This window comes from Pecten maximus, chromosome 2 (genome assembly GCF_902652985.1).
Source record: "Pecten maximus chromosome 2, xPecMax1.1, whole genome shotgun sequence".
Taxonomy (NCBI): Eukaryota; Metazoa; Mollusca; class Bivalvia; order Pectinida; family Pectinidae; genus Pecten; species Pecten maximus.
In genome coordinates, this window is record NC_047016.1 from 41,319,942 (window position 1) to 41,332,366 (window position 12,425).

General features: G+C 34.2%; 1 protein-coding gene across 1 annotated transcript in view; it reads right to left on the reverse strand.

Moving 5' to 3' along the window:
* Positions 1–3,122: 3,122 nt before the first annotated feature.
* Positions 3,123–12,425, reverse strand: part of LOC117322105 — a 29,382-nt gene continuing 20,079 nt past the window's right edge. The window contains exons 14-16 of the mRNA XM_033876862.1: positions 11,180–11,313; positions 5,002–5,129; positions 3,123–3,644 (exon numbers count right to left, since the gene is read on the reverse strand). Of these exons, the coding sequence (XP_033732753.1) occupies positions 11,215–11,313 (99 nt within the window). The 3' untranslated portion in view covers positions 3,123–3,644; positions 5,002–5,129; positions 11,180–11,214. The remainder of the gene's footprint in view (positions 3,645–5,001; positions 5,130–11,179; positions 11,314–12,425) is intronic.

The window sequence follows — 12,425 nt, forward strand, 5'->3', positions numbered from 1 at the left end:
AGAGCTTACAAAGTTGATGTAGGGCTGTTGTTTCATACATCTCCTCTTTTTCTGCCTTTCTTTCTCCAACGTGTCTGCTAGCTCCCACAGAGCCTTGTTGTGCCCCCATGTACATCTCCCCTGGGTCAATGCAGTGTTGCACGATGACAGTACATGGGCCAGGTTACCCGGACGATCACACAGCGAGCAGTTTGCGTTTTCTGTCATTCCCCATCGATGCAAGTTGGTAGGTGTTGGTAGAACATCGTACACTGAACACAAGAGGAACTGGATTTGCAGGAAAATAGGTACTTAAAGGTCAACTAAATATCACGGTATGCTATTCAAAACAGTGTGTTTTTCTGTGCTCAAACAAATTTCAAGTTTCAAAGGTCACAGGCAGAAAATGAAATGTCCACCTTGTGACCTGTGAGATTTCGAAAGTTCAGTTGAAAAATGCGGAAAATTGAGGGAAAAGGGACACAGTGACCTAGTTTGGTATATTCAAATATCGATATCAAATACTTAAAAGCCTACTAAGAACTCCCATTTATACACTACATTAATGCTAATGACTGGATGGGGATGATGACTTTGCTGTCCGCCAAGGGTCACATGGACTTCGTAGCAGAGCTAAAAATGGGGTCATGTATATGTGTTGCATTTTCAGTTTCTTCTATGATACAATATTACTCAAACATGGCTTTTGCTTGTTTTGTTTCCTTGCTTGGTTTATCGCCCCGTAGCCAGCGAGAGTCATTTCAAAGCGGGGTCTATTTTTGTTTGTTTTTGTTGCAAATGACGTCTACCTAACTGAACAAAGTACGGAAGGCTCGCCACATAAATGTGATTATTAACAAGTCAATATTTGCAATTGTTTCAATATGAATCTACTTAATTGATTATCAAATCAATAGGGATATCACGTTGATATCTTTACAAATGTCCGGAAACGCATCCATGTCTGTGTAGCCAGTTATAGTAATATATAACAATAATCAAGCTGGCGTTAATCTGAATTTCATTTGATATCATGCTCTACCGCAAAAGTTTTGCCGTTATACTTATCGTCAAATCGATAAAGAAAACAACCGTTCACGAGACATAATTATATTGTCGACTAAACATTATAGTTAGTGTACAGTTCAATTATGGGGTTGAGGGATCTTGCAAGTTTCTGGATTCTTGGTCCCAAGTAGGCATGGTCGATGGAATGGCAATGGGACCATACAGTCTATGGTGACCCGCATTTCATTTTAAGAAGTTCACAGTACAAAGTGTACGTGCCGAGATTTGACTTGAAAGATGATTTCTAGTTGAAGATATCCCAGTTTTGTGTCCGAGGAAATGGTTTTGAAACATATACCCATCTTCATTCCGTAATTAATGCTAAATAAATCTTGATCGCAATTACCAATCCAACAGCTGTCAATCAATAGCAATTGAAACCTTGACCCAACAACACTAAGACTTTGTATGAGACATCATGGCTCTTTATAATTGTGTTATGTTCGATCACAATCACTCAAAAAATGAAACCACTAGCGTATTGAACAAGGATATTTAAAAAAATAGTAATAATGACCTTGACCAAACAAACCCTGAAATCCAACCTTGTCCGAGATATCATGGTCCAATAGATCTTGACAGTCACCCGAGTTTCAAAATGTTTCAGATAATTGAATTGACCGTTTTTGGCATCACCCATCAGCCCCTGGGGGTCAGTCAGGGCCAGCATGCGTATACCATCAAGCTGAGATCCCATGCTGATAATGTTAAGAAAGTAAGAATGAATTCCAACAGAAATCAAACAAAAAAATAGTCAAAAATGTGATTTTGTTATATAAACTATAGTAAAGTTTACCCCCTCCTAAGGGTCGAAAGTGGTCCCAGAATCATGAAAATCACACTTATTTCGTAAAGCACTTTAAGATCCTTCAATCTGTGAAGAGTATTTGATTCTACCTTTTTATGGTCTTGAGAAAGATTTTTGAAATTCAGTTAATTTGACCCTTTTTAGCATCGCCCATCAGCCCCTGGGGGACAGTCAGGGCCAGCATGTGCATACCATCAAGCTGTTATCCCATGCTAATAATTTTTCCAATACAAATCAAACAAATAAAAGTCAAAAAATTGATTTCCCAATATAAACTATAGTAAAGTCTACCCTCTACCTAGGGACAGACACGAGCCTCTAGGGTCATGAAATTCACAATTTTGGTAAAGCACCTTAAGACCCTTCCATCTGTTTGATTCCACAATATCTGAGAGGAAAATAGAAGATTTTTGAAGTTTTAGTCAATTTGATACGTTTTGCCTCGTCTCTCGGTGCCCCTGGGTGGTCGGGACCATATAATTCACAATTTTGGTTGACCTTTAGCATAGAAGCTTCCTGCTAAATTTCATTGAATTTGGTTAAAAGGTTTTGGAGAAGAAGTCAAAAATGTAAATTGTTTATGAATGGACGACAACGGACAAAAGCTGATTAGAATAGGTCACTTGAGACTTTGTCTCAGGTGACCTCAAATAATATAGTAATGGTGACCTTGCCCTTTAACCAACAACCTTGAAACTCAACCTTGTCCGAGATATCATGGTCCTTTGTAAGTTAGTGTAGTTTGATCCAAATTCCTTAACGAATGAAACCACTGGAATCCAAATGCTGACAATACATGTACATACACGTACATAATACAATATGGAAAGTGAGTGGATAATTAACAGTCACAAGAAGTAGTTCGCCATCAATAGTAATACACGTGAGTTCTATGACGAGTACAAGAAACCATTTGATATAAACAGTCTCTTCAGTACTTTGTGAGATCTAGCAGTTCAAACTTTCAATTGTCAAAATCCCAGATACCTGCCTGTCATTCTTGTTGTTTTTTATTGGTCCCCAAAATTCAATATGCACAACCGGGGACCAAGGGGAACTTAAATATGAAATTTGAGAAAGATCCATTCAGTACTTTCTGAGAAATAGTAGAATTGTTGACAAAGGAATGGACGGACCACAGGTGCAGGGCTATTTAAATAGCCCACCATCTGATGACGATGGGCTAAAAAGAAAACCACTGCCAGGTTGGACAAACAGACAGTGAATTAATCAAACTCACTTTATTTATGAACAAAGACATGTTTGCTTTAGCAATATCTTTTATTGTGACATAATTATCCAATATATTGCAATCTTTTAAACAGGTACATGGTTTCAAAATTAATATTATGAGACAATGTATGCAATTCAAATATCCACAGTATACAGAATGGCAAGCACCATATGATAGCACTGGTACAATTTGTAATGAGATAACCAACACAATAAAGTGAAACTAATATGAAGTTTTAGATGGCTAAGAGACACTATCTAACATTCCTGTGATTTTCTTGTCCAGCATACTTTTCGTGTCTGAGTTTTTAACAGCAAGGGAGCTCTGAGTGATACGTTTCAATCTGTCAGTAAAGGTCATCCCAAATATCTCCATGTCAAGTTCTTGTTTGACGAGTTCTAGAGAACACACCAAGTCGAGCTGTAAGACGTCCACGGGATCCAGAGTTTCCAGAGGCATCCAATGGGTGGCGTGACACACGTGACAAAAGACTTCGGGCAGTAGTACCAATTGTTCTGACGAAGTAAGGCCACTCCCGCCAACAAGGACACATTCCTGATGTTTAAACAAAAATGTCAAACATGCATCAACACTGGAGGGATTATACAAGACAAAATAGTGGCACCTTTCAAAACAAAGTGAGAATTAGATGCAGTAGAACCGTAGAAAATAGAAAATGAATTTAACTGCTAATAATTTGTTTGTTCTTTCTAGGACTCGCCATTGATGCCAAGGACATAAAGTGTATAGAAGTGACAAAAAAATATAAATAGGTGTAAAACAATTTCTTAATCTGGATGGAGAGGTGCGAAGAAAACCCATTTACAGATACACATCGCCAAACCCTCTTGATTTTGCAGCAGAAACTCTCCATGGTTTACCTTATCTTATACTATGAATTATAAGTAAAATGTCAATTGTTTCATATTTCCTAAGTTTCAACAAGGGATCCCAGAGGGATCCTGGCACTCACCACTGAATGTAATATGATCTTTATTTATCATATGCATTGAAGGACTTGATCTTTTCTAAAAATGTTCCCTTCTTTCCTTTCTTAGTCTTAATCATGAAGTCTAAGATAGATCTATGAAGATCTTTCTGACATATATGAATACAAAATTTCAACTGTCAAAATCCTAGGTGGCTGTCTATCGGTCATTTTGATTTCCAGATCCCACACAAATGGGTACAACTACAAACCAACTGGAACCAATATAGTAAATATTCTTTCAGTGTTTCTCTAGAAATACTGATAACAAACTTCTAAAATTCCAAGATGGCTGCCTGTTGGCAATTTTGTTTCCTTGATCATACTCAAAAATTAATGGGCACAACTATGGACCAAAGCGAACCTACAAGTGAAGTTTATCCTTCTGGCACTTCTCAAGAAATATTGATAACATGGATTATTTATTGATGAATGATGAAGAATGGAACAAGGGTATTGGGAGATTTGAAAAGCCCTCCATCTGATGATAAGTTGCAAAAAAATCCCATCAGAAACTGCAGTTTAATACATGCATTATTAACTAAAACATCATTTTATCAAAAGCAGACCTTGAACTTTTTTAAAAGTTTGAAATTCCTAATGGAATGCAATCTCCCAAAGGAAATCTTACGTATTTCAACACACATGTACAGTTGATATTATAGATGATTATATCTCCATTGTAAAAAGTTTTCTACAGTTGCATTAGCAGCAAACTTCATCACAATCTTATTTTTTTTCTGAACTATTTCACCCCCTACTGACCATATTAGACTTCAAATGATGAATGAATGGTTGAGTCCACTAAAAACTTTTAGGGTTGAAAGATTTATATATTTTTTCATTAAAATAAAAAAAAAAAAAAAAAAATAAAAATAATTATATTCACTGCTAATGAAAACACTTAATGTACACCCAACTTACCTTTATAACCGAGACGTAACACTTAGTACAGTGTAATAGGCCGGACATATCTGTTGCCATGGTAGTGAATTGAAGGACAATCATGACGTCGTGCAGTACCTGAGACAGTTTCAAGGGTTGATCCACAGCTAGAGATTGTAAAATAAACGAAGTCTTTCAATATTGAGTATTATAACAAGATCACCAAAGAATCTCCTGTATAATAACATAGGATTATATATTTTGCTATAATTATAGAAAACATGACATGGTATATTGGTTTATATTCATTTACAATGAGAACAGTGGTCTAGTGATATGACGCAAGGCTACATGTGACCGAAGGGTCCCTAGATCGAGTCCCTACACTAGCGCTGTGTTGTCTCCTTTAACATAATACTTATTCCATTGTGTTCAAGTCAATTCAGCTGTAAATAAGTACAAGGTCGGACAGTGCAAGAAATGTTGTTACAAGCTGTTAGCTGCTCCCTATAAGTTGAGAAAGACGTTGGCTAGTTACAAAAGGCCAAATAACCACAGGTGACAATTTGTGAACCGCTTTGAGATTGCAATGTTGTGTCATATAATCCGGATTTCAATTTGGGTCAGAAAATCAAAGTACTGAAAGTACTGTAGGAGGCGTTAGTCAGATGTAAAAGGAGATATTTGAAATAAAGCAAGAATACAGATTAAACTGATATCAACATGACTAAACATTTCCACTTAAGTGTGTCAAACCAACCGGACATAATGGTTTTCACAGTCCTGATGAATGTAATGGTTTAGACTGTTCCGATGTACATAATGGTTTTAACCATCTTAAAAGTTGCAAACCTACTTCTAAAAGTAGTTAAACATTTCTTATTTCAATCAAACCTTTACTTAAAAAGTCGAACATTTAAATTTTTTTCAAATCAACTTCTACTTAGGTACATGTCATTAACATTCATACTTTAAACCATCTTTTATACTTAAGTAGTTCAAAATTTGCATTTATGTGTTTAAAACAAACTTATATTTTATAGGCCTGGGTATTAGAAATGTCGAAACAATATGATATGCATTTCGATAAGTTATAACAATACACGATATGTATTGAAAATACAGGGAGTGTCTGCTACTTTTTTGTTGAAAGTGTGCAATGTTTTTCAATATCTTGTAAACAAAATTGTTTATTCCTTTCTATTTTGATCTTAGAATAATATCAAAATTAGATTGACGGCTTTTAAAAGTTATTACACTTTTTTTTCAACAAAGACCTCATTTTTAAGGACAATTATTTCAAAATTATATCAATTCCATCTATTTTAATAGATCCAATGGCAATATTAACAATAAACTGTGATTTGTGATTTGTTGCTTTTTAATTTACCACCAAGATGTAGATAATAGCCTAGTAGCTATAGGTACTGTATATAAATATACAGCGTTTTACATACAAAATATTGAAGAAAACTTTCATATTTGATATCAATTCAATATGATTGTATAAGGCCCTTGGGGTGGGGAAAGAACCCTGGGCTAATTTTTAAATCAGGATTGTGTTCATCTCTTGGTGTCCAGCAAGATTATGGAGTTGGGATCTGAATGGTTTCACAGATAAAACAAGAGGCCCAGAGGGCCTGTATCGCTCACCTGGTTTTATGAGATATGAAACAAGAATGATGCTTAAGTTTATTTGTCAATATATCATAAGCATTTTATATGGGTACATGTACATTGGTTTATTGTTATTCTAAAAATGTCAATTTAGCGAAATTGACCTATTTTGGTCCCATCCTTCAGCCCCCGGGAGGTTAACCCCAACATTCGTAAAATTTTGAATACCCACCCCATAACCATGCTACCATACGAATGTAGGTTTTATACCAAATTGTGCAATTAATCCATGAAATGAAATTGACTTTGGGTACAACCCCATAGGGATTGCTACCATACCAATGTGAGTTATATCCATAACTTAGTTTCAGAGAAACCAATTGACCCCTTTTGACCCTGCCCCCGGGGGTCAACCCCACCATTTTTACAATTTTGAATCCCTACCCAAAAGGATGCTACCAGTCAAGTATGAGCTATATCGATTGCTTAGTTATTTCTGTCAATTGAGCCAAATTGATCCCTTTTGAGCCAACAATTGAATTGCAATTTATGGATAATTTTTGATTTTGGCAAGAAAACATTCTTTAAAGGGCATGTCTGCATCATTTTTAATAATTTGCCCTTGAAACTTCGCACACACCTTCATAAGAGCCGGTTCTTTAAAATGTGAATGAAGGTCAAGGTCAGAGAGATAAACTCAATATTTGTAGCCAGTCACACATGTTACATGTATCTGTTTGCCAAATATCTAGCCTTCGTGTGTATGTGCAGTTTTGGGTCATTTTTTTCATTTTGGTAGGAATTTCTTTTTAAAAGTGCCATATCTGCGTCATTTGGATTATTTGACCTTGATACATTGCACACACCTTTAAAAGGGCTGATTCTTTAAAATGTGACCCAAATTAATAATTTTGAAAGAACTTTGAATTTTCTTCATCATTTGACCCCCGTGACCTTGAATGAAGGTCAAGGTCAAATATAAGTATAACATTTGTAGCCAGCCATACGTTATCTATGCGCCAAACATCAAGCCTTCATGTGTATATTATAGATAAAAGAGCAGAAACCTTTATTCTGCAATTTTGGATTATTTTTTAATTTTGGCTGGAGAAAATAGCTTTATGATTCTTTTCCAAGTGCCATATCTTTCTGCCATATTTTTATCTGATGACAATAAAATATGCACATTCTGTTTCAGTGGACTATGTTCTTTCATACGAAATGAAAAAAATAATCAATATAAGATTTTTATTTTTGACATTCGAACCCATAACAAGTCGTTGGCCTTGACATTCTCTGACAATATATCATTGAGAAAAGTTTGCCCTAACCACGTGCTAACCAATTTCCAATGAAAATGAAACAAATTATGCTAAAATATGTGTGATGAGTTTCCTACATAAACTATAGTAAAATGTATCCTCTCCCCAGGGAGAATACGACACATAGGGGGCCATGAAATTAACAATTTTGATAAAAACAGCTTAAGAATCTTTTGTACACCATTCTGCGATATCTTGGTCTTAAGAAGAAGACCGACGCATGACGACAGATCAAATTATAATGGTGTATATTATGAGCTGAATGTCAAAGGATTGTAAACTCTGTACAAATTGTATATTATCAGGCAGTCAGCCTAAATGTATGTTTCATATCTACCATATTAGAAGTTTGATGTTTTGTACGATATACACGTATATATATACTTAATTTTTACACATACATTAAAGGAGTTAGCTACTTTCATAAATTAAGATGTTTTTTCTAGAGTTTACTAGGCCGGATGAAATATGATCATGAGCAATCAGTATGGTAAATATGAGATTTGATAAAATGCCTCTCGTAGTCAACCAATCATGATCACTCAACTTCTTTTTGTAGGAGTCAATATTATATGTAGGAGAATTAAACTCTCGTGATGTCTGTTGCACATAAGTACAAAGAAATACATTATCACTTAAGCCGAAAAAATTCACACTTAAGTAGCAATAACACATAATAGTCAAAAACCCAATATATGTGATCAGTGATAAGAAACAGTACTTATAAGCATTTTTGGCAATTTATCCTGAAACAGCTATAGCCTTCCATATTTGACATCCCACAGATTGTTGCTTGTATATATATATAGTTTTAAAGGTCAACATTGGAAAAAACCTAAATGGTTATACATGAATTCATAATGAATAGAATTATTGACAAAAAAGTTTCATTTATTTTCACACTTTCTGGAGACCAATAAGGAGATTGATGATCATTTTAAGGGATTTGTTCGTGACATGAAAATCAAACATTTTTAATGAAATTTCAAAAGCAAATATAGATTTATTTTGTAAGTTATGGGGAATATTGATATTTGAGAAAGTCTTATACATATTATATGGATTGTATATCGATTGCCAATAGATATACGTGTATTTATCATTTTACATGAAAACAACAAAAAGTTATATTACATGAAAACAACAAAAAGTTTTACTAATACGTTAAAATGCAATTGGTATACATTTTGTTAATAACTTAATCTACAATTACTTTGTATTGTTTAAATATTCTATGTAATACAAACATTTCACAGCTTGGTGCATACAAATGTATATATATATATTACATGAAAACATTTGAAAAGGTTGAATCGTGAGCTGAATAATATATAAATAAGACAAGCTGGTTCAATAATAATTTAGCATTTTCATATATATTACGAGTGCGAGTAGCTACTGCAGTAAACCTTATCACAAAAATCCAGATTCTGTATATTGTCTCTGTCGGGGAAGGTACAGCACAAATGACCACCACGACAGATATGTGCCAGTTTTCTTAGTTTTAAAAAATAAACGATCGAATTCCATCACGCAGGTCTACCGATTCATAGATTTGAAATACAGGGACTTCGATCAGTTATCGCAGTAATCCGAAGGGTTCTGGTGTTGATATCGCCCTAAAGCTGATTAAAGTCTGCATATAGTATATAGCAAGATCGTCAGAAAATTCGGACTATAATCGCAGTAGATATTGTGATTTTGTGGTCTGGCCAGGCTTGAACAACTTATCGTAAACAGTTTCGTCCTAAATAAACAAACGCTTATTTCAGTGGGTCAACAAACAGATTTAAACTTTGTAAGCAACTTGCCTTTAATTCATAATGATAGGTATTAATTTCTAGCGACAATCATCACACTTTGATGCTTCGTGTGAAGCCCGTGTCCACGTGCCTCCATTTTGACAGAGTGCTCGCTCACGTAAACAGACGGAACACGTGATCGCTAAATATCGGACCAAATCTCATAAAATCTCGTGAACAAACTACCAAGTTGTAAACAAAAGAAATGTTGTTAGCCAAAACCCGGAGGGTATTATGAAAATCGGGAATTTGTTTGCGCTTGGTTGTTATGCCGTCTTTATTCCTAGTAGTTAAACAAGTGTCCTCTGTAAAGTAACGTCAGAATATCGCAGTTATCTCCCTTCAATCAGTATTTTCGATATAGATTTGCAAAAATCGATGCAGGTGTAGATATTTACAAGACATTATTCTTATTGTTTATTCAAAATAGTTCCTGAAATGTTCACAACATTATCAGCATAGTTAATACATTTCTGTGCATATATACTTTGAATGACGGACTACAATGACGTGCCTCATACTTGGACTAATAAGCGAATCATTACCCCTAGTTACAGAAATTACCACCAGAGGTCTCAAATTCCGGGCTTCCGCCGAAGAGAAATTTATACTGAATATACCTTTTTTCATGTAATAGCACTTTATTTGTAGTCTTGATAGTTTTCATAAATGTATATATAGTTCAACTACATCATATATGAACCGAAAGAAACTACAAAATGAACTGTGAAAGGAAATATAACCAAAATGAAAGTGAGAGATTGTGACGTCACAACTCGTAGGTGATTGTAATATGGCAGGCGTAAACGCCTCCATAAAAATATCTTTTGGTTTTAAAAAGTTAGACTATATCACAAAATAATTAGTAGTAACACCAATAATTAATTAATTATTGTGTACTATTTTTCTTTATTTAAGAAAGAAAGGGAGATAATTTTATAGACATGTATATAGCATTATTTCACAACAAAATATTTTTTAAAAAGTATCCATAAGACCATTTTGAGTTATATTTTGTCTTTTGGTCCACAAAATCATTAAAGATTAAACCTTTCAGAATTATTAAGTTTATGCATTTGTTTGACTTCTGACCGGTCTTCTGAATGACCTGTTCAATGACAAGTTATTTATGGCTGTTTCACGTAAATTGGTTAGTGCGATAATATTGACCTGTTGCTATAAAGGTAACCTGTCTATAGTGACCATTTTTCTGCCTCCTCTTGGGCGGTCGTTATAGACAGGTTTGACTGTATAAAACTCCAAATTATTATATCATTATTGTTAACAATTAATAAAACTGCATGGAAATGAACATCTAGGTGACCATTCGCATGTATTTGAAATAGACCGAAAATATATAAGCAATGTCTCCTAGATTTGTCAAAAAATATTCTTAGACTAGTATGGTAAGTTTATATTTAAAATTCTATAATTACATATGTCTCTGTTCTAATTATAAACCAACATTATTTGTACCTTCAGAGTGTCCTCCGAATTCCTCCTGTTCAAAGTTAATTTTGTGCCGCGGAGTCAGATGTCCGCCATCTAAAATTCTCTGTAATCAACTGTGTAATTCTCTTCCACTCTTCACAAACTAACTGTGGTAACACCTGTTGATGAAATATACTGTGTATAAAATATGATTTTATAATTAATACATAAACTTATAACTAACAGTATATATATATATATATATATATATATCAAATTAACAATATTAATCAAGTAAAATATATTAATTTTCAGGTGATATAACATGATACACTTCATAAATTACCTTTACATTTCCAGAGCACAAATGTCATAATTTTTAGCTTTGTCCGGGCTGGAGTAACTATTCTATTATTTCTTTAAAGATCTACAACTGCCTGTTAGAACCTCCACCACTGGGTACATTGTATTATTAAAAGGCTCACATTCTCTTTATAAAAGCCTAAATGTTATCAATATTAATTCCACTTCAAATCATCCATCAGTCATAATATTTAATTATATACTATCTGACTTTAAATAAATCAAAGGGCCAAAGGCCCTGAGAAACGTCAGGGTCTGAGGTCATATTATAAGAAATTTAAAATTGGATTTTATAGTCAGACAGTTACATTTGTATCAGATGAAATGTCTTCATCTGGCCCTGGTATTTCTATTCTATATATATTCAAGAAAACATATATAACATATATATATCAGCTGACAACTTTACAATAGCCGAGTAAAGTTCTTTCCCCATTTCTTTAATGCTTGTGGAAGATTATTGATATACTCCTGAATCAGTAAAGCTGCTTGCAAACTTTGAAAAAAGAATCAACTGAACGACAAATCGGTCTATTAACAGAACATATTGTTCAAGTAACTACAACTAAAGATAAAATCCAAGATGTACACAGCCGAAGTTTTTTTTAAATTTTATTCATACTACAAGTTATTAATAAGGCCTATCAAACATCTATTTTATGACCCGTAGTAACACATTTTCATTCCGATAGAAAATTGCGGTCGCGTTGTCCGACGAGACATGTCTAGTTTTGACACCGACGCCAGTACATCAGTCACGAATCATAATCATGAGATTCTTTTCAAACAAATAATAACCTTATTTAATAAAATCCTCACGAAAAACGGCAATGTAGTTTGTTACAACTTGCCCTCAATTCCTGGTCATATTTCTTGCGTATTCTAGCGACATACACATGAATATGAAACTGCAAACGGTCGTTGGTTT